A 24,816-nucleotide genomic window follows, 5' to 3' on the forward strand; every position below is an offset into this window, starting at 1 on the left:
TTTTTATATAGTATCCATAAGAATTGGATGAAGAGATTATATATTGATTATGATGAGTCTCACATTATAGTTCAAGTTTCGTTCAATTAAGTAGATATGAACTTAGAAGGACGGTATTAGTAGGCTAAGAAGGAGAGTGTCAGACTATTAAGAGTTAGGTAAGGCGTCTATGTGCATCGATAAGAGTAGAAATGATAGAAAGATGCCTATAAGATAGAAAGAAATTAAGAGAAATATCTCAAAAGAAGGACCTAGTAGCGGTTCTGTATCTTTGAGTATAATATAACTAGGTAGAGTACTATGCTTATAGGTTAGCTTTGTGTAGAGACTCAGTTCGCAGTCTTAGGGTATGACCTTTGAGCTAAGGGACAGATGATTAGGTATTGAACCAAAGTGGGTCTTGAGTTTAAAGAAGTGCTAAGTTGACCGGGGTGAGACATTAATATTTTTCCATCTCTTACATTCCTTATACTTCAGTTGAGGTGATACCCTACTCTTTTCTTGTGTTGCCCATACCCATGGCCTAGACTCATGAACTTTATTTTGAATCATGTTTATGCTCAGTTCCTAGAATGAGAAGTGGTAACTTTCTTCAGTGATCCCAATCTTATTTCATGAATCTAAGAATTTTTCAGCCCTATGATATATGAGATATGATATATACAATCATGTTTCACTGTATGCTCAGTTCCACAAACTCATTATAGGCCTTAAAAGTCTAGTGAGATCATATTATGTTATGAATGTACTCAGATCAGATTTCTTGAATGAATTGTGCTTATGATCTTTCGCTCTAAGCCCTTCTAGAGATCCTTTCTTTTTAGGTCTTGACAACGACGTTGATGATAATAGATGAGTTATAGAAGATGGGAGAGAGTGGGTGTTCCTCATTGTGATAGTTTTGGTATGCTTATTCCATTATAGGTTATAGGCATGGAGGAAGAGCAGGATGGGATCTTGTTGTTCGCAATAGATAGGTAAGGGTATAATGGCGTCTCTTAGTAGAAGTCAATGCAAATACTGATGTAGAGATGCTAAGGTAGACACGAAATATCTTAAGTAATATTGACCTAAAAAAAGCAATTGAGTGGTTAGAATGATGGGCTTCAATGTGTGGTTGTCGTTATGTGAGTGATTACAATAGGCTATTAATGACTCCTTGTTAAGGTATTTCAAGTGAGCCGATGGAGAGTTATATATAGAAAGAAGAGCGTAGTTGAGAAAAGTCGCCAAGCTCGAAAGCTATAAGTCATATTGCTTAATGCATAGTATCCATATTCTTATTCCTTTCCTAAGGTACCCATGTTTCATGTCAAATGCTCCAGACAGAGTATAACTATTGTCCAGATTGTAATCATTCAGGCTTTATGAACGGATGTTAGTTGACTCAGATACTTAGACCTTATCAGTACTTCATAGTCAGAAGTCTCTAACAGACCATGCCCAAAATTCTTTTTTGTAGAAGGTTATAGAGAATCTTGATGAAAGCATTGAGATTATGTCATGCCCTAAGAGGGTACCCTAGGTGTGGCCGGCACTCGAAGACCATTTTTGGTCCTCAAGTGAACCACTTGGTCCGATCACTTATTCAATCAAACAGCGTAAGACTCAATGCAATAACAAGAGATGTTCTAGTGGGCTAACCAATTCAACAACTCAAATAAAATAATATATTTAATTAGACAATCGTTGAAAATCAACCCAAAAGGCTTGAGCAAAATAGACTAAAAAGGGACGTCAACTCCAATCTACTCAATCTATGTCTATGAAGCCTCTATCAACTATCAAGAAGGTGCCGAGACAAGACCACAACTACCTTGAAAGAAAACTACTCATAAGAAACAAATAAAATAATTATGATTCCTCCGAAAGTAAGGAGGTCTCACCACAATCAGGAAGGAAATAGATCTTCAACAGTACTCCTGTCAAGGATCTCTAGTACATGTGTCTGCGTCATAAAATGATGCAGGTCAAATGGAGTTAGTATATGCAATTTACGAGCATGTAATATAGCCGAAAGGAAACTTACTCAAAGATACTCAATTCAACTAAAGGGACTCAACTTTGAAAATAATACAACTCAATAAAAATGCTAGTTCAAAAATATGCAATGTCATTCAATTGGCACAATCATAATTTTTCAAATCAACTCAAGCGTATACAATCTCAATCAAATCAATTATTTTATATTACTATTAGGGAGTGTCTCTAACTGACAACCATCACTTATGAGATAGTGATGAAACAACGCTTTGCATTGTCGTTGCCGCAGCCATCCAATACTTTGCCAGGGTAAAGGACGATCAATCTAATTTGGATCCACAATCACTTAAAGTTCTCTTTTTAGGACTAGAGAGGCATAGCCTCAATAGTACGCTGGCTATGTAGTTTGTGGGGTTTGAATTGTTATTTACTCTTACCCAAATCGATGTTCGATACTACTCCTAAAGACTCAATATGCCCATATGCTAAATCAAATCAATCTATTCAAATCGTCTCATCTAGTCTCATTGAACTCTCATCAACTCAATCTCATCGTAAATTCTTTCTTTTAAATTTTTTTATTTCAAGCTCATTCATATCTCCTCAAAACTCCATATCAAAATAATCATTTATACTCAATATAGCCGGTTCAAAATATAAAACATTTAAAGACTTCTCAATACTCAACTCATGCTTATATAAGAAGTTCACAAATCATGCTTTAAGACTCAATAAAATCATGAATGACTCAAGAAATCAATTCATATGAAAACTCAAACTCATTTAAAATCAATGTTCATGCTCAAATCATCAAGTCCTTTCAGTAAAATATACTTTCAAAATCATTCGCATTTCGTCAAAACTCTTTCTCGATTTCAATCAGTTATGTTCAACCCTATTCTAATATATATTAGTTGAAATCACTCTATTCATCAATGCATAAAAACCATCATCTTTACTCAAAAATATGTATGTAAAAGTCATGATTATCAAATTAATTAGGGTTCAAGGAAAAGTAGACATGAACAATAATTCCAATCAATTGAGAGATAGAAAACAACAATAATTTCAATACATAATTATACAGAACTCAATAGAATAAGAATTACTCAATCAAAATTCAACAAACTAGGTTAGTCTCATCTCATTTTCAACAATTGATAGAATTAGATGTAGGGAATATGGACGAGCTTAATCCAACATTGTGATTAACCTTACATACATGGAAGATTGATATTACAATCGAAACTCGAAAAAAACTAGCTATCTTTGAGGAAACCTTTTATCTTGAAATCTTGGTGCTTGATCTCTAGAAAAGAAACTCTTTTATGCAGTTCTTAGAGTGAAAGAACATGGGAAAACCTTGGGTGGAGGGCTTCTCTTTTATTCTTGAATTTTTGACTTAATGGGTTTAGGCTTCTTGATGAAGAAGAGGAACCCTAGGTTAGGTTTAAGAGAGTTTCTTGAGACTAGATTGTTTGGATTGATGATTATACGAGTAAAATAAGTTAGTGGAATGATATATTCCTTCAAAATACCCAAATATAACTTAGAATAGGGTTAAAAAGTTTTGTAAAGGGCCAAAATAACCATGGAACATGTGTAGAAAGTTTCTGAAAAAAAGTTAAACAAGCCTTCACGGAAGGCAATACGGTCCGTAGTGGCGATTGTGATCATGAGACTGCCTGACAAGGCTTTACTAAAATGGGAATAACATTTTACTCCAAACTCCAAATAAGGTAAACTTGATGGTGTTGGAAAGAGGACTCAAAGACCTTTAATTTGATATGCATGGACCACATAATTCTTTATACACAAAAAATTATGATGATTTAAAGTTGACCCTTGCATGAACTAATGTGAAAAACTTAGCCGATAAAGAGGTTTTGAACTCAACTAAGTATTAGGGGTCTCTTATGACCTTAAAACACTTCCAATACACTTCCCACTCATTGTAATGAACCTTAATACATAAGCACAAGTAGGAAATCACCCGTTCAAGCTTAGATACTTACGATGAAAGATTCAGATTCAATAAGAAAAAGTTGTAGGATGTTACAATATCTCCCCCTTGGGATCATTCATCCTCGAATGATGTCCAAGCTAGGAAAATGCACAAGGCACGAATGCAATGCAAGAAATCAAAAAATCAAGCTCAAGAATAACTCACTTAATTACTCAAACTTAAGAAGGTACTAACTCAAAAATAGGAATACGAACGTTATCTTTAAGATCGATACTTGGATGAACTAGTAGATACTGAATTTAAAGCGCGAGGAGACTATAATCTCAAACTCTTTCATCAAGATTCTCTATAACCTTCTGGAAAAGAATTTCGGGCATGAAATAAGAATAGGGCTACTATGTGTTAAGCGATATAACTGATAGATTTCAAGTTTGGAAACTCTTCTCAACTACGCTCTTCTTTCTACATACAACTCTTCATCAGCTGCAACTCATAACTCCCACAAGGGTACATATAACTAATTCTATCAAGGTCTAAGCCTAACTGCATTCTCTTACTATGTTCATGCCTAACTCAAAGTCACAAGGCGCTACACATAAGATGATCATACTAATTTAAACTACATGTTCTATGCCTCTGTGGGGAATTTCCTTTAGAGGATACTACTCCTTCTTACCACTCCAATACACTCACTTGACACCCTTAGCAATAAGTCATCAATAACCTACTACAATTACTCACATAATGACAACCACGCCTTCAAGCATATCATTCTAATCACTTTATAGCTTTTTTGAAGTCAATTTACTTGAGAATTTTCATGTCTACCTTAGCATCTCTACAACGACAATTGCATTGATTCCTACTAAGAGGTACACCAAATATACTCAAACATATTTATTGCACATAACAAAATCGCATCTTGCTCCTCCTCTTTATTTATAACCTTAAATAGAATAAGTACACCCCAATTATCATAATAAGGACATAAATAACTCAACTACTATCATCAACATCACTATCAAGACCAGAAAAAAAAGATCACTGGAAGGCTTAGAGTGAAAGATCATAAGCACGATTCATTTAAGAAATCTGATCTATGAATATTCATGGTGTAACATAGTTCCTCTATACCTTTAGGGCCTATCATGAGTTCATGGAACTGAGCGTAAATGTGAATCAACATGAAGTGCATGGGTCTGGGCCATAGGAATGACACTTATTGTCATACCCCAGGAGGATACTCTAGACGTGGCCAACACTCAGAGACTATTACTAGTCCCCAAGCAAAACACTTGGCATGTTCACACTTTTATTCAAACAATATTCTATCAGCAAAAGATGTAACTCATCGAGAGAATAACTCAATATGAAAATCAAATTGATAACTTATAGAATAAGGCCAAAGGCTAACAATCTATCTAATCCAATCAACAAGACTATTATGAATGAAACTAGCCAAAAGAAAATATCCAATCAACACATCAACAATCTAGTCTATGAAGCCTCTATCACTACTATCTAAATGGTGTCAATGGGTACCTCAAATTAGAACGAAAAAACTGAACTCAAAGTAAGAATAACATAAGTGACATCCTCCGAATGTAGGGAAGGACTCACCAATAAGCTGAGTGTGAAAAGATCCTCAATGGTGTGCTTGTTGATGATCTCTAAAACATGTCCCTACATCATTAAATGATGCAAGTCCAAAAGAATGTCAGTACATAGAATGTACGAGTATGTAATATAGTAGAATGAAACATGCACAAGGTCGAGTAACATCAACTCAAGTAACTCAATCAAGAGTAAGGAACTCAATCAAGATGTCATAAGTCTAAAGCAAGAGTAAGGTTTAGACAAAGACCAATCATATACGATCCAATCTAATCTAATCCAATTAGAGTACTATCAAGACCTATGTGGGAGTTTCTCTTATCCGACAACAATCACTTATGAGCCAGTGATCGTACAACAAGCTCGTTGTCGTTGCCACAACCATCCAATACTTTGCTAAAGCAAAGGACGAATCAACCAATCATGGATCCAATAATCAATCAAGTCCTATCATGTTAGGATATTAAAATAGGGAAATATCCGACTTAACGATTCAATCCTCTTCTACGTTTGGCGTTACCCAATTTGGTGCTTGACACTCCTCCTAAGAATCAATGTTCATAAGAAAATCAATCCCATTAAAATCAATCACCAAGTCTCATATGGACATTTATCAATTCATCAAATTTTTCCAATTAATTATCCAATCATTTAAGAGTAGTTGGGACAATCATTTATGATAACATTTACTTGAGACCATTCAATTGAGTTCAATTATGAAGATGGAAATGACTATCAAGTTTCATCAAGACTATCCTCATGCTCATATCCAAATCACAATCATGCATTCACAAGTTCAAAGTTCTAGACTCAATTCTTAGGAATATACATCCAATATTAGTCAAAATACTATTAGGGTTTATGAAATAAGTAGTTTAAATTATTTGTTTAAGAAACAAGTTCGTGGAAAATATCAATTACGCAATATTATGTAAAATAGATTAAATTTAAGGAAATTCTCAAGGAATACAATCATGAGGACTCAATTCATTCACAAATCAACCTATCACAATCATGGAGCACATGGAAGAACAAGATCCATACTTTAGTTTAGCCTTACATACCTAGGATGAAAACATGACAAGCAATCTTGGCAAAAAATTGCTTGAATATTTTGAACCCTAGCCTTTTCTCCACTCCTTAGCCCTAGGTCTCTAGTTGGAATGCATAAAAAGGGACTTAGAAATGTTTAGAAACTCTTTTAAGTTAAAAAATGACTCATATCAATCATGGGTTAAGTTTCAAAGGGGTGGGGAAAAGTCCGGATTTGCCCTCATTAAAACTAGAATTTTTGAACTGTCGTGGACCATAGACACGTCGCGCCTATAATCCCCTTTAGTTCATTTTTTTTTTGAAATTTCTCTATTCAAATTCTAACCCCATAAAAATAACTAAAATAAATTTAAGTCCAGGTCCGCGGCAGGTCCGCGACGCGGACCTGTCGCCCACTCTTCTATTTTCTGCCACTTCACTTCGAAAATTTATCTTGTGATCCGATTCGCCTAAAATTCAATCGAGACCAATTTTCCACGTGATTTTCCTCCTGATTGATATTTCAATCTCAAATTGACAAAACAAATTAGGAATAATACGGTATGCTAGTGTGCTATCCTCTAGGGGTATTTTGTAATTTCCGGGTTATAACAACCAGAGGCATGCTCTTAATGTTCTTGAGTAAAATAGAAAACTTATGAACTAATTGAGGGCAGTTGTACCATACTACCAACACAAGCATGTCAATAAAATCTTACCAATATAAAAATTAATTCAATAACAAACTCTTTTAGCTCATAAATACTCCATTCGTTTAAAAAAAATGACCTCATTTCCTTTTTAGTCCATTTCAAAAAAAAATGACCCCTTTCTCTTTTGGCACCACTCAACTTTTAAGAATCCAATAATACACTTACTATCAGTTTAAAAATGCACTGAGGATGGACCTACTGGTATAAAACATGTCAGAATAATATTTTTTATTGGACAAAATAATTGGCAAACATTTAAGAGTATAACCTGTCAAATCGTCTTAACTTTGTCACTTTTAACTTTTTTTTCTTTTTTTTCTTTTCTAAATTTTGTCTTTTTTATTTTTCTCCAATGCAATACTTGGTTAGTACCAATACATAATTTCAACAAAGAAATTTTCTTGTTAGCATTATTATAGTCAAGTGTGGATCACTATTAAATTACCAAAAGACATAATTAAGGCCATAAAATTAAAAAACATAGAATTCATATTGTGTACAATTTCTTTATGTACATTAGTCTCTCCAATAAAAAACTACACAATTTTAAATGTAAATAAAAAGGCAACAAAGAGGTCATCTACATGCAGTAGGAGCTTATACAAAAAAAAGGTCAACTACATGTAGGAGGTTACACCAAAAAGAGGTTGCACCAAAAAATACAAGATACCCCACGCTACAAAATATAGAAATATTCACAAATAGATTGTACTCCTACTAGCATTGACATGCATACATCCCATATCACATTTGAAGTAGAGCATTGGCTTCATTCACAATGGCAATATCACAATAAAGTTGGATCGGAAGATTTCCTTCTCGTTTTAGTCTTTTTTTCATCATGTGTGGAACTTTATAGTTGTTTCCTCTAGCTTTCATCACCTCAATCATGCAAGATTGCAAAGTTAAAAATATGTGATTGTGTCGCTCCACTTTCATTTCATTAAAAGATGTTTCAACTGCATTTATCAACTCATCAATGGTTAAAAGAGCCTTTTGATACTGAAGGGATTGAATAGCTCAAAAAAATTCAAGATCTAAAACATTTAAATATGGACTATTAGGAGGTTGAAAGCATAGTCTAATATCAAATTCACCTTCTCGAGTAGCTTCGTTAAATGCCATATTGTTTATATCAATATAAGGCCTTGCATTATATTGTTGGATGAAAATGAGAATACTTGACTTTGAAATATTAATTGTTGGAAGAAATGTTTCGATCAAGCAATCGTGATATCTTTAGTCACATGTAAAATAGGTTTTGTTTCTAAAATTCTCACACCTTGATTTTTGCTATTTCACTTGGTTGCCTCCTTCACCATAAAAGGAAAGATCCCTTTTTTTTTCGAGAATAACTCAACTCAATTTTGATCAAATCTAAGACGTGCAACAACAGCCATGAACATAACTTTGGTAATGAAGTTCTTGATTTTACATGATCTGTATGGGTTAGATTCTAGTTCTTCTGGGAGGAGATAATACCTTTCACATTTCTTGGATAGAAAAAATCATTTTTTATCTATAAGAACATAATTAAACAGATCTAAAATTTTTGAATTCAAATGAAGTGTATCCGAATAAAGCATTGATAAACAAAATTGAAATCTTACCTTTTTATGTTTTTATCAGATGAGGCTTTATAACTTGTGTGTGCCCTCATATCACCTTCTTCGATACGCCAAAAAATAATTGATGTCGATACGTCATCTGCACATGCTAAAGATCTAATATTTGTTCTATGATAAATAGAAATTTCTTTTATTCGATTAATATCGATTTGACTTTGTTTTCTCCCAACTGTACCAACAAGTCTCAGTAAAAGATCTAATGTACTTCCATTGAGAAGAGATAGATTTGTTTGTCTCCAAATTCATTTGACCGTTCTTTTTTAAGTGTAAAATAATTCTGCAGTGTGCTCTACAGACCCATATCAAAGACGCCCTCAGTACAAAAAGAGGACTGCTACACAATGTATAAGGAACCTCCTGATAGTAATCTGAAAAGGCGAAATGAGAGTCCTTAGTTTTTTAACAACAAGTCTACATTAGCCCTTAGTAAGAAGAAAAGGGATGCTTTGAAGAAGAAACTTATCAAGGAAATGCAATCAGGACAACAGAGTCTACATGATGTCCTAGTGATGGAACAAGCAGGCATCCAAGTGACATCTTTGCAAATTCAGGAGGCAGCTATTGAAAAATGTGTACTCAATAAAGAATTATTCCACAAGACCTAACAGATGAATATAAAGTCACCCATTCTGAGGATGAGGAAGATCCTGACCAATATGATGAGGTTTAAAAGGAAGATGAGGAAACCAATGCCCACTTGATGGCAATTGGTCCTACTATAGATACAACCACACAGGAAGAAGCACAACAAATCTCAGAGAATAATGGTCTTTCCCCCAGGGGTCAGCATGAATAAAGGAAGAAGAAGCAACAGGATGACACCACAAGCTTTGATAATGCTATTTGCAAAGTAGCATCAAAACAAGGTCCAAATCCCATAAGTCTTGATGATTAGTACTATATGCTGGAATGCAAGGAATATTGATACTCAGGGTTCACTAGATAGACTCCAAAAACTCAAGGATTATCACAATATCTCTATGTTGGCAATTCTTGAACCATTTTCAAACCAATCTCATCTCAATTCCCACAGAATTCAGCTTAAAATGGACAGTGCCATTCATAATCCTAATAACAAAATTTGGCTATTTTGGAATAAAGATGTGGAATGCTCTATTATAGATCAAGATGAGCAGCAGATTACTTGTGAGATCAAGCATGTTACATGTCCTATTACCTACCTCACAACCTTTGTTTATGCTAAATGTAAGGATCACTTGAGAAGAGATCTTTGGGAGAAACTACTGCAGTACTCCAGTGTAAACAAACCATGGTGTACCATAGGGGATTTTAATGTGATCACTGACATTGATGAGAAGATGGGTGGCCAACCCTATAAAATGAACAAAAGTTTTGAATTCATAAGTATTATTAAAGCTTGTGGACTCATAGACTTGGGTTTTCATGGTGTAAAGTATACATGGTGTAACAACAGGGATAATGATGCCAGGATTTGGAAGAGACTTGATAGAGCTATGGTCAATAATAAGTGGCTAGAAATGATACCTATGACAACCATAACTCATCTAGCTTCCACTGGATTAGACCACTGCCCTTTACTCATGGAGTGTGTAGATAGACAGAATAATGCCATCAAGTATTTTAAATTCCTACACTATTGGGTTGACAATGATAGCTTCCTTAATATTGTGAAAATATGGTGGGGGAAACCTACTGCAGGAAATCCTATGAGAAGATTTCAGAAAAAAATGAAAAAAGTGAGCAACACTCTGAGTAGTTGGTCAAGACAAGATTATGGAGATATCTTTTCTTCCATCACTGATTTTGAGGCAAAATTTAGAGATGTTGAGGATGCAATAATCATAGATAACTCAGAAGATAATAGAACCAAGTTGAATCTGATCCATGCCCAATATATCAGGTATCTGAAGATAGAGTAGTCCATCCTTAAACAAAAAACTTTGCTCCATTGTTTTAAGGAAAAGGGTGCCAACTCCAGCTACTTCCATGCTATCATTAGAGGGAGAAGGAGAAGATTGTATACTCATAAAATTAAAGATGATCAGGGTAATATTATTCAAGGAAATGCAGAAATTGCCAAGGCTTCCTGTCATCATTTTGAAAAAATAATTACTAGAGACAACAAGAAGATGAATGAAGATGTTGTTAATTACATACCTAGAATGGTCTGTGACAATCAAAGCACTTGCTACAAGGATTACCTACTAAGGAGGAGTTGCAAAAAAGTGATCTTCCCTATGAGTGCTACTTCTACTGCAGGTCCTGATGGAATGAGTGGCAAGTTTTTCTAAGTATGCTGGGACATTATCAGTGAGGATTTGTTGGAGATGATTCAGTTCTTCTTTAATGGCCATGACATTCCCAAATACATCTCCCATGCATGTCTGGTTCTACTCCCAAAAGTAGAACATCCTAACAGACTATCTGATTTCAGACCTATCTCTCTCAACAACTTTACTAGCAAAATAATTTCAAACTACTTAATAGCAGACTGGTTCCCATCCTCCCTCATCTTATTTCTAATAATCAGTCTGGATTTTTCCAAGGAAGAAGCATATCTGAGAATATTATATTGGCCCAAAAAATTATGCATAACATAAAGAAGCCTAAAATTGGTGATAATGTAGTTATTAAACTTGATATGGCTAAGGCTTATGATAGGGTTTCATGATCCTTTATTTGTCTTGTCATGTGAAAGATGGGATTTGGAGAAATCTTCATAGATATGGTATAGAGAATAGTGTCCAACAATTGGTACTCTGTCATCATCAATGGTAGTAGGCATGCCTTTTTCCACTCAACAAGAGGCCTCAAACAGGGAGACCCCGCTCTCTTTATTCTTAGTCTAGAGGTGTTGTCCAGAATGTTAAACTACCTTCATCATCACTACTTGTACACTGGTTTTCAAATGGAGAAAAGGGGTCCTCAAATTAACCACTTGAGTTTTGCAGATGACATTATTATATTTACCTCAACCTACAAGTATTCTCTTCAGCTGATCATGAAGACTCTTTAGATGTATGAGGGGCACTTCTGGTCAGCTTATTAATAAGGACAAGAGACAATTCTTGATCCCTACTCATACACCTACTGATATTATTGCTAGAGTTGTGTCCATCACTAGATACAAATGCACTCATGGTCCTATGACCTACTTGGGATGTCCATTGTATATAAGAAGGCAAAGGGTCATATATTTTATTAGTATTGTTGCAAAAGTGATTGCTAAAATCCAAGGGTGGAAGACAAGGATACTAAGCTATGGGGTTAGAAATACTTTGGTCAAATCAGTACTTCAATCACTCCATATACATCTACTATCTGCCATAACCCCTACCAGAACTAGTTTGAAGTAAATCAAATGCCTTATTGCTGACTTCTTCTGGGTTGGGATAAGGAGAAAAGGAAATATCATTGGGCCTCTTGGGAAACTCTTAGCTTACCATTTGAGGAGGGAGGTATTGGTGTAAAAAATCTGGAAGATGTATGCTTAGCATTGCAATACAAACACTGGTGGTTATTCACGTCTAAAAGATCTCTATGGGGGGATTTCCTGAAAGCTAAATATTTACAAAGAGCCCATTCTGTCACAAAAAAGTGGCACACAGGCCAATCTCTCATATGAAAAAACATGATGAAGAATAAGGGTGATATAGAGCCTCATATTAAGTGGACTTTGTATTCAGAGAACTGTAGTTTCTGGTGGGATGATTGGTTGGGTGTTGGCCCTTTGGCATGGCCAACCACTATGAATATAATCTAAGATTCAACAACTCTACTGTCTCTATGTTTCTGAGAAATGGGAGATGGAATGAAGAGAAAGCAAGACAACAAGCTCCTCAACACATGATGCAATCAATTCTCAACACTGAAATCTGGTACCAACAGGACATTCTTGATCAGACTCAATGGAAGTTGCAGTCACATGGAAACTTCACTTGTAAATCAGCTTGGGAACATGTGAGGAAGAAAAAGAATAAGACATTGATTGATACTCTAACTTGGCACACTAACATCCCATTCAAGGCTTCATTCTTGCTTTGGAGAGCATTGAGACACAAACTTCCAACCAATGAAAACTGTTTTCTATTGGGAGAGAACCTGCATTGTGCTCTTGTTGTTACAAGCCTGGTTTAGACAACATGGATCATAATTTTTTCTCTGGAAGCTTTGCTAAGTACATCTGGAAATACTTCTCCAGCTGGTGAGGAATTATGCAGGACCACAACTCCATCAGAAGCAACTTGATGAAATGGTGGACTTACAAACCAAACAATATTGTACATAAACTCATGCTGCAAGCAATCCCTATATTTATTTGCTGATTATCTAGAAGAACATGTGTGCAAGTAAATATGGAGGAAAGAAGTCTAGTACTACTAGAGTGAAGTTCACTATAGTCAAGGACATATAAATAATGATTACTACTGCTTTTCCATATATTTCCTGGCCAACTGTTTGGAAGGATGTAGTTATTTGGATAGAAACCTGCAAGCATGACATAAAGGTAACTCAAGTTAGATGGCTCAAACCTCTCCCTAACATTGTTAAACTTAACACAGATGGGAGTGCCATAGGCAATCCAGGGAAAGTAGGAGCAGGAGGCATAGTAAGGGACCACAAGGGTAATCTGATATATGTTTTTGCCACTCCTTTGGGAATTGGATCCAATAATCAAGCTGAAGTGCAGCCAGCCAGTTTTGGCATCACTTGGTGCCTCCAACATGGTTATAGTAGAGTCATTTTGGAAGTTGATTCTAAACTTGTGATCAAGTGGCTGAAGCTGGACATCAAACCACCTTGGAGCATTCAAAAGTTCAATGCAGAGCTCCAACATTTGGTCCAACTGCTAGACTTCTTCCAATGCAAACATGTCTTCCGAGAAGCAAACTTTCCTGCAGATATTTTGGCTAAGTACATCCATATGCTTGATCACACACTACACTTCTACAATCTCCAGCAACTACCATAAGAAACCAAAGGCTACATCAAGTTGGACAAGCTAGGGATGACAAGTTTTAAAAGAAGAAAACTAAAAAGGATAAAACAACCTCCTTGACTTGAACCTTGGTATATAACTCAACTGTTTGAGCTTCACATTTGTTGTATCTATAGTTAGATATAGCTTTCATGAATAATTTATAGTTAGGATTATATTGTAAAGGGGAGAGTCTTATTTATGTTTTTTCTTAGTTGTTTTGTATCGAGAGGAGTCCTCTCACATAGTTGTTTAGTTTATGAACCATTGTATCCTATTTTCTACACTTGTGCAGGAAAACTATAACTGCAGCAGTCACCAAGAGCAGCACTCAACTACTGCTTGTTTGTGTAGGACTGCAGCATCCAACAACATGTACCTTAACTACACAACCACCTACACAGACCCAATGCAACCATACTTGGAAACTGCAACATTCAACAACTAGCAGCAAATTGCAGACCTGCAACACAGGATCAACAACTCCCAACAACTACAGTGAAGTAGAGTATATCCATTGGAACTCTTATTCTACAACATTGTGAGTCCTTACACATGTTATTTCTATCGAATTATGTTACGCCTAAGATGTATACTTGTTCCTTTTCATCTTAGCTATGTCTTAGTTAGATTATAGCTTACTTGAATAGGAATAGGGAGTCTCTTTATGTAAAGGGAGAGTCTCCCTCATTTGCGCATTCTTAGAATTTTATAACGAGAGGAGTCCTCTCTTAAGTACATAGTCTAAGATCTCTCCTTTGTTGTAATTGGGGATAAGTCGATGACCTTAGTAGGCTACTCGACTTATGAACCACCTTAATTTTGAAGGTAAGGTTTATGTCTCTCTTCTTATATTTTGTCTTTTTTATCTATAATAAGGCTTGAAAAATATATATATCAAAGACGCCTTGCTTTACTTTCTTTCAAAAGCCATTCACCAATAGCTTGACAGTCCTTACATTTTAGTCTTGAATCCACTGCATTTGAGTCTAATTGTGAGTTCATTATTTTTATATTTATAACATATAGTAGGAAATTAAAACAGAGATGAAGAAAAATATGTAATACAACAGTGAAATTACTCCATGTAAGAAATGCGAAAAACTCTCAACATCTCTATAAATACATAATCTTGTTATCAATAAATTTAAAATATTTAGCAAAATTGCTTGACGCCACGAAGGAAAATGAAAAATTACCCTCCAAATTCTCAAATCATTGTTGAAGGCTATATAGACTAGGAAATCATGAATAATTTTTTTTTAAAAAAAGAAGAATATAGACGAAATAAAAAAAATAAACCAACCTATAATTGTTGAAAAAAATAAATAAACAACATGCAATTATTGAAGAATTTACATATTATTAATCTTCACTAATATAATTTTTGTTCTTCAAGAAATATAGAGAGTTGGATTATGGCACTAAATTAAAAAAAAGGAAATTGAAGAATGATTTATTGGAGAGAAAAAGAAACTTAAGTAAATTAAAAATGAATGCACATTTAATGTCAATGAGAGAGCATGCAAGACATGTCAGAAGTGTATGAGTTCGTTTGGATGGACTTATAAGTTGGTCAAACCAACTTATAAGCCTTTTTTAGCTTATTATGATGTTTGTCTAATGCTAATTTTAAGCCATAAAGTTCTTAAAGCCAGTCAAAAATGAATGCTTAAAGTCATTTCTTTGACCATGAAAATTACTTTTATATCCCTTATATTTTAACTAAATTCCCAAACTGCCCTTTTTATTCTTTTAACCCTAAAATTCACATTATTTTTCTCATTTCTTCGACATAAGCACTTTTATCCAAACACTCAACTGCTAATTTATAAAAATAACTTTCAGCACTTCAAAATTCTAAAAACATTTCATACATAAAAGTTACTTTTTAAGCTCATCCAAACGGGCTCTATATTTGAACAATCTTTTTGCATTGACACGTATCTCTCCGCTTTCTCTTCTTTTTATAAAACTTATTTAAAAATTATTCTTGTTCACTGAAGGATATAATCGATAGTTTATGTATATTTGTGATGATGGCAAAAGTCTTTTCTTAATATTAAACTTCGTGCCAAGTAAAATCAGGCCACTCTTTTTGAAATGGAGAGAGTAATTATTTTCAATTAGGAACGAAAATGTTGTTATCAAATAAAAGAAATAAATATTCTTTAAGCATATTATAAGTAGCTTTCGAAATAGAATAAAAATAAATAAATCTCAATAAATTCAACTCAAAGAAGTCTAAAAGTCCATACTTATTCTATATCTGTTCAACAAAGAAATCTATCTCTAGAAACGTCAATTGTAAGTACATAGTACTCTCTCTGTTAAAGCATCCCAAAAGAGTCAAGAAAAAAATTCAAGAGAATTTGTTGAATTACCACCAAATTAAAATAATTTGACAAGATTCAACCCAAAACTTCTCATTAGAGTTGCAACCTGCTATGAGGATCTTAAAATAATCAACAATCGTGTCCACACCGCTTTCAAAGATGCATGTTATGCACTTGGCTTATTAGATGATGATAAAGAGTATTTTAATCCTATAAAGAAAGCAAGTGACTGAAAAATGCCATCGTATCTTCGATAATTATTTGCTATGTTGTTATTGTTCAATTTGATGTCACCATCAAAATATGCTTGGCAATTAACATGGCAATTATTATTAGAAAATATCCTCCATGAAGAAAGGCTATCAAATCTAGGTACAAATTTAAAATTAAAAATAACTAATATAACTAAAAAATTATCTAATACCAAATATTTTTGTGTAAATATTTAAATATGATATTCTTATATAATATTATAATTCAAATTTGAGCCTTAATTTTTTTTGCTTTTAGAGGCAGAAATAACAGATGATGAATAGAGAAATCGTTGTTTGCAAATGTTGAAAAAAGTTTTGAAAGGTCGTAAAAGAAGTTTTCAGAATTTTTCAACTATGCCAAAGCTTGTTTACAATGAGAAAAAAGTAAAAAATACTCCGTGATGAATTACGTTATAATAGGAGCTCTTTATTGAAGGAGCATCCACAATTATTAACAAATTTGATAGCTGAACAAAAGTCAATTTATGTTAAAATAATGATAACAGTGAATAAGAACAAAGGTAGATTGTTCCTTTTATATGGTCATGGAGGAACTGGAAAGACTTTTATTTGGAGGACTTTGTCTTTGGGCATACGATCTAGAGGAGATAGTGAATAAAATGTCGGAATGTGTAAGCTTGGCCAGATTGATTCAACTGATCATCTGCATTATCAAGCGTTTATCAAATATACAGTACTTTTTTTAGAAATTATTTCTTTGATTGTTGAAATAAGATTAACAAATTAGGATGATCGGTATGCTTTTTTTATTTTTTTTATTTTTTATGATCTAAACAAGATTCAATAAAGTATCTACATGTATGATAGATGTCACATTTGGTATTAATTTCAAATGTCAATCATCCACCAAAATTTCAACGGTAACGAGAATTTCATCGCTCAAAGTAAAAAAAAAATTGGATAAAAAATAGAGTTGAGAAAGTTGGTACTTTTCGGAAGAAGAAAAATATACTTTCCTCTTCTGGGTATTAGCACTTTCCACATTCACTTTTTGAAGCTACTCAGTATTAAGGGTGTATATAGACCGAATTGGTTTGGATTTTTTACAAAACAAACCAAATCATTTGTGTCGGGTTATTAAATCTATAAACCAAACCAAACCAATAAAAGTCGGGTTTTTCGATATCAATTTTTCTCGGGTTTTTTCGGGTTTTTCGGTTTTTTCGGTTTTTTTGGGGTTTCTTGGGTTTTTCATAGTATCTAATTAAAAACACAGAGCAGTACTTCTTAAAAAGAGTTCTAGTACAAAATATCAACATATAAGATGGAGGCAGAACAATGTTTGAAGTTTTAACTTTATAATATAACTTTATAAGATGAGCTTTTTTTGTATATTATTTAGATGAGTTTCTCAAATCCAAATCTAAATGTAAGAAAGAAAATAAAAATTATGAAAATTTTTAAAAATATATTTATAAATTACATTTTAATAAATATTTTTATGTATAACATAATTTAAAAGTAGTATATCTATAATCGGGTTGATTTGGGTTCAGTTTGACTTTTTTTAGTTAAAACCAAACCAACCCTATAATGGTCGGATTTTTTTTCAAACACCAAATCAAGTCAAACCAAACCACTAGTCGGGGTTTTTTTCCGGTTTGTCGATTTGATGCGGTTTATCAATTTGCCCTGTACAGCCCTACTCAGTATTATGACTTTCCACATTCACTTTTATTATTTATTTATTATTAATTGAATACTGTAAAAAATAGACATTATTTACGTACTAATATATATATACAGAAATAATATTTTGATATTATAACAAAGAATTATTTTGATAGACATTGTTTACGTACTAATATATATATATATATAGAAACTATCTGAATCGAAGGTCTTTCGGAAACAGTCGTTCTATCTTGGTAGGAGTCAGGTTTGCGTACACTTTATCCTTTTCAGACCCACGTGTGAGATTTCACTAGGTTGTTGTTGTTGTATATATATATAGAAACTATATATAGAAATAATATTTTGATATAAAAATTATTAACAAGTAAATAATAAATATTAGTTAATTTTTAATTTAAAATTTGTTTTTTTTTAAATATTCGTACGTCTCGCGAATACCTATATTACTGTATGTTAAACTGAATCATCATATCATAGAAAAGTTTAGGATAATTAACCATTTTTTCATTTTTAGAAAATTTCGGAATCAAACTAAAACCAAATTAAATAAATAGATATTTATTACAACATATTGGAGAAATCTAAAATGTGATTGGCCAAAACTCGTCACAAATGTCACGTCATCAAAACATCCGAATGATCTGGAACATTCCCCAACCCCCACGAAATCTATTAAACACCAACTTCTTCTTTTTCTCTATCATGTATCTCTCTCAATTGAGTACGATTTCTGAAGAACAATCGACCCGACAAGTTATATTTGTATCCGAAAAATCCACCCGAATATGAAGACACGACGAATTTCGATAGCCATTGTTCTCTTCGTATCACTTTTTGTTCTCAACACACAATCAAAAACCGTTGATCCTTATAAGGTATGTATGTATGACTCTCTATTTCTTGTTACAATTTCTGCTAGTATAATATATCAATTATTTTCGAAGTTGATAAATTATTTTTCATAATTAGGCCCCGAATATAGATGTATATAGAGGATTTAACTAATTGATTGAGCATCTAGTGCATGATTGAGGGCTAATTGATTTAAATTGAAAATTTGCGTTGTTTTAAAACTGTTGGATTGTGAACTAATTATGGTGATTTGAGTTTTCATGGGCAGCCCAAGCTCTGGCTATGCACATGGTTTTATTATACACAACCTTATCCTGCATTGCTGTTTTCACGGCTTTTGAAACCGTGACCGGTCACATGACAACAAGGCTCCCCTTTGGTGATTGAGTTTTCATGATGATTCTGAATTATTATTTTTTGTTTTTATTTGTCGGTTTGTTTTATCTGGAGTTTATTGGAATTGCTCCATGTAACTAGTTTTTGCGTATAATTGGTATAATGCTCTAATTGAGAAATTGTGTTTTGAAACTAGGAAATAGAGTTAAATGGAGGAATGTCCCTTTGAAGAAAGGACTTCTCATATTTTACTCATAAGTATTCAGTTTAATAAGAATGTAAAAGGAGGAACTCCCAGTATGCTAATATGCATGATGGATTCTGAAAAAATATATTCATGATGCATTGGAATTCATTGTTAACCCATATTTTTCATCTGCTACTGCTGATATATACACACATCTTTGTGGCACAAAGACAATCAATGCAAAGAGGAACCACAAAGTTACTGTTTGATGTTAGGTTTGGCAAGTACTGAAATCTCAAAATTGATCACTATGTTGATGCTCTTCAAAATGGAGACTAAATGAATCAGTTCTGATCCCCTCATGTTTGTTGGTTTTAAGAAAATATACCTGAAATATTAGGCATTGTTAAGCCTAAAGATTTAATTACTTCACAGTTTATGATGCTAGAATAGCGTGTATATCCCGAGTGTCCATATGCAGAGTGATTACCTCATCTTCCATGATTACCTCATCTTCCATGATTACCAATGATTTTGGATTTTTCCAGGTGCTCGGAGTTGATAAAAGTTCAAGTCAGCGTGAGATCCAGAAAGCTTTCCACAAGTATGTTCTGTACCGGGCTCATCTTTTTTCCATCATCATTTGTTCTTTACTTCTAAATGTTTATTCTTTTGTTGTTCCCTTTTTTTTTAAAAAAAAAATGCTTACCATCCAGCAGTCAAGTTTCTCTTAGCCAAAATTTGCATTACTATGTATACTGTTATCCTGTCAAAATGTTTTGCTGGAGGTTCTGCCATGATTGATATCTCTTTGTTGGTAGGAATTAGCTTAGCTCTAGGATTTGTATTGGTGATGAATATTTTCCAAGTTCTTTCATTTGTGCTACAACTTTCACGTGTCGTAGAGTTTGGACTTTGGCCTTCAATTCTAGTCATGTCTTACATGCTTCTAGCATGAAACCCCTACAAGTGACACCCCAAGAGAGTGCAGAGTATATGTAAATTTCTGGGCTCTTAGTGACGATAGTAAAGCAGGACTCTTCATAACTTTAAATTTGCAGTTTCTAGAGATCCAGAATCTTAGGCCTGCAATTACTGGATGTTTTCATCAATAAGCTAAGAACTTTGATTGGAGTATTGAGAAATTCAGGGTTGTCAGAGGCAAAAATGTTTTGAAAAGTGCCAAGGTCTGTTAGGTATTTAAGTGCAAGAACAATTAGCTTGAATGGAAAAACAAAAATATGGATGCGGTATAAAGAAAACAATTTAAACACAAATAAATAATTTTGATAAAGGATGTTGTTACTATAGCTAAACAAAGTATGTAGAGTGAAAAATCATGTAATTTCTAATTTATCAACCATTTTGAATTCTTGTTTAGATGTAAAGAAGTGGTTTTAAATTCTCTTTAACTAGTTTTGTATGGTAAATCTTCAAATTATTATTCATTATTAGTTTATCACTCAATAATTCATCTAAAACTTTCTACCAATGATTAATGTATTACTTTGCCAACTACATTTATTTTTTAATGCTTCCCTCTTAAAGTAGACTATAGAAATAGGGCTCATCCTTAGTTCCTTGGTTCCTAGAGGAATGCCAAACTAAGCTTTACCTAGCTTTGGGGGTTAAACGTACCTTAAACAAGCCTTTAACAACATTGGTTGAACTTGAACATAGTTTATTCTGCCCGAGACCAAATAACCTTAGTATTGATCAATCTGACCCAATTGGTGTTAATTACTTATTCTTGTCGTTGTCTTGGAATGGGGCATGATAAGTAGTTGGAAGTAAGACTATAAAATTTGAAGGTAAAGTAACATATTGACAATTTTTCCATGGCCTCTTTACTATCAGCATGTAGTAGGTTACTGGTATTTCTTTAAATTCGGATCCTGCAATATGAGAGTTGGAAATATGCAAATGGTTAATTAGATTCTATGGATTTCAAGGTGAAACTGTCTGAAGCTTCATGGTTTTTCGAAAATTTGCTTGTATTTATTTGCTGATTTTTCAATTGTTGAACTTCTCTGCATTAGTTTTCTGGCAATTAATGTTCTGTCCTTTTAATCTTCTCCTTTATCCCTCTTGCTTTTCAGGCTCTCACTCCAATATCATCCAGACAAGAACAAAAGTAAGGGTGCACAAGAGAAATTTGCTGAGATTAATAACGGTATAGCAGCTTCTGATTTCTATATACCTTTTCTACACTCTCTGCCACTTAAAAAGAGGAAAGAAAGAAATTGTAGTTGAGTAAACTAAAAGGACCACTTTTGTTATTTTCTTTAAAAAATTTTCTAAATTTATGACTAGAATCTGAGATCCAAAGATGGTGTGGTTTTTTTTTCAAGGTGCTAGGTAGGTTTTTGATTTTCTCTGAGATCCAAAGATGGTGTTGATTAGAGGTTAAAAGTTAAAACCCATACAATCTGAGTTATCTTGATATGTGCAACTAGTTACAGCATGCACTTTCTTTCTCTGAGTGTTTGCTTGTTTGATGATCAATATTATTAACTAGCTGTATGATCTGTCTATCAAATTTCAGCTTATGAAATTCTGTCTGATGAGGAGAAGAGGAAAAACTATGACCTATATGGAGATGAGAAGGGAGCTCCTCGATTTGATGCTGGCGGCGCTGGAGATCAGGGTGGATATACATACTTCACAAGTGGTGGGCCAGGACAGAGTGGGTTTAACTTTGGGCCAGGTGGTATGGGTGGACAAGGAGGTGCAAAATCATTTTCATTTTCCTTTGGTGGTCCTGGCAGCCAAAGCTCTTCTGGCTTTGGTTTAGATGATATATTCTCCAACTTGTTTGGGGGTGGAGTGGGAAGTGGGAGCAAATTTGGGGGGTTTGGTGGCTTTGGTGGTTCAGGCAGGTCTCAGTCTAGAACCAAGAACTCTGGCAAGAGCATCCCTTCCATAAACTCGCAGATGTATAAGAAAGAGCTATCTGATAAAGGAATGACTTGGCTATTATTATCTCATACATATACCTCAAGAGGTATCCAATATTATGAATCTGTCATTGGAGAAGTCGCAAGCTCACTGAATGGGGCAATGAAGGTATGCATTCTTTTGCTTACATCATAATACTTTTATTATTACTGTATTTCCGCTGACGTGCTTTTACTGTGATAGGTGGGGAGAATAAACTGTGAAACTGATGCATCTTTTTGCAAGGGTCTTGGCATATATCCTCGCAATGTGCCAAGATTGTTTGTGTATTCATTAAAATCAAGTGGGAATGGTGCTTTGATGGAGTACAGTGATGATTTAGATGTGAAAAGGGTGAAAAGTTTTTGCCATGAGCATCTTCCGAGATTCTCAAAGCGGGTAGATTTGGACCACTTTGATTTTGTTTCCCAGGCTGTAGGAGGTTTACCTAAAGTGATGCTTCTCTCTACAAAGAAAGATACTCCAGTTATTTGGCGTGCTCTTAGTGGCTTGTATCGAAATCGTTTTGTCTTCTATGATGCACAGGTTGGTAATCTTTAACTTTGTTAGAAAATATGACTAAAACTTCTCCGTACGAATAGTCAAATACTGTACCAACTTGAATTTGGGTTTGAACTTGACTGCACTTAATTCTTTGTAATTTTTTCACCAAAGCCTTTGTCTTGTTTAATAGGTTCGTGATGCTTCTGATCCTTCTGTCCAAAGGTTGGGAGTTGATGGTCTTCCTGCCATTGTTGGCTGGCTATCCAATGGGGAGAAACAGATTTTGAGAACAGGAATTTCTGTAAAAGATCTAAAATCAGCAGTTCAAGATCTAAGTGGTTTACTGGACAATTTTGAAAAGAAAAATAAGAAAGCAGCTTCAGCACAGAGTAAAAGTGAGCAGAGTGAGCCAGAGGCTAAGCAAGTACCAGTACTGACAGGCTCTAATTTCAATGACATTTGCGGGGAGAAAACTCCTGTTTGTGTGATTGGTGTTTTCAGGTCATCTAAAGCAAGGGATAAGCTAGAAAAAGTTCTATTATCGGTAAGTCATCAACTGTATGGACTTTGTTCATTTACTCTCTTCTCTGGTATGAAATAAAACTGATTTAAGTGATTTGTGACTCAAATTTTGTTAACTTTAGGTCTCTCAAAAGTCATTATCAAGACGACAGAATACAGCATATGGCTCAAGAGATTCAGTTTCGTATGCACTTTTGGATGCAGCGAGGCAGCAGTCTTTCTTGAATGCATTTGACAAATCAGGATATAAATCATCAGACAAGGTCCTTCTCGCATACAAGCTGCGGAAGGGTAAGTTTGCAGTTTTTGAGGGAGAAGTTACTACTGAAGATGCAGAGAGTTTCATTAGCTCCGTTCTCAGTGGGGACGTACAATTTTCCAACACCAGACAAAAACCTATAGCAAAGTAAATAATAGGTAGGTACCAATTTAGTGGAAATGAAAAATACTGCGATCTGGAAAACATGTACAGCCAGTGCTTCAAGGTTGCTCCTTTATTTTTGTTTATTTAGCCCTTCATCATGAACTGGAAGAAGTTGATTTAGCAGCAAAGTTGATTAACCGTTGCTGGAGTAAGGTCCTTTTTCTTTTGATAAAAAAAATGCACATAGCTGCAGCATACAACTGAACTGAAGTTTCTCAAGTTTGTTGCAAGTTCTCATGTATATAATAATCTTATAATTAGACTAATTAGACTTGTTGCCTTAAAACTATTCAATTTTTTGATGGTTGTATTAGTCGGACTAATGAATAGTAAAACATGATATAAATACTTTCTGATGATGTATACACTATGCAAACAGTCAAATATATTTATATATATGTATAATGATTAACAAATACACTCAACATACATAATATAAATATATAACAAGGAACTAATATACTTAATACATTGATACAAATTTATAACAAATTATAGATACACTCGAATACATTGATAGACATGAATAAAAAGGAACAACTACATTTGATATATTGATATAAATGTTTAATCAATAGCAGATAGATACAAACAAATGTATTTGATATAAAAATATAAGAAGGAACATATACACTTGAACAAATTGATATAAACTTATAACCACTCAAATATATTGATATATTATGAATAACAGGAAACATATACATTATAGTTACTTCTCCTAATAACATTCTGGTGATGAATAATATAAAAACACTCAAATATATTGAGACAAATATATAACAGCGAACAGATCCACTCAATTACATAAATACAATACATTGCATTGATACATGAATATAATGCATATACATGTATGTTTGATTTCTTGAAAAATCCACCAAATCTATCTCAAATTTGAGAAATAAACTT

The 24,816-nt window shown here is 33.9% G+C and overlaps 1 protein-coding gene across 1 annotated transcript; it reads left to right on the forward strand.

Moving 5' to 3' along the window:
- Positions 1-18,823: 18,823 nt before the first annotated feature.
- Positions 18,824-24,170, forward strand: LOC129882426 (dnaJ protein ERDJ3A). The gene is made up of 7 exons (XM_055956717.1): positions 18,824-19,017; positions 20,066-20,121; positions 21,617-21,690; positions 22,063-22,583; positions 22,659-23,000; positions 23,149-23,502; positions 23,603-24,170. Exons 1-7 carry the CDS (start codon positions 18,928-18,930, stop codon positions 23,888-23,890), a joined length of 1,725 nt encoding a protein of 574 aa, XP_055812692.1. The 5' UTR covers positions 18,824-18,927; the 3' UTR covers positions 23,891-24,170.
- The last annotated feature ends 646 nt before the right edge of the window (positions 24,171-24,816 follow it).

Source organism: Solanum dulcamara, chromosome 3 (genome assembly GCF_947179165.1).
Source record: "Solanum dulcamara chromosome 3, daSolDulc1.2, whole genome shotgun sequence".
In the NCBI taxonomy this organism is placed as follows: Eukaryota; Viridiplantae; Streptophyta; class Magnoliopsida; order Solanales; family Solanaceae; genus Solanum; species Solanum dulcamara.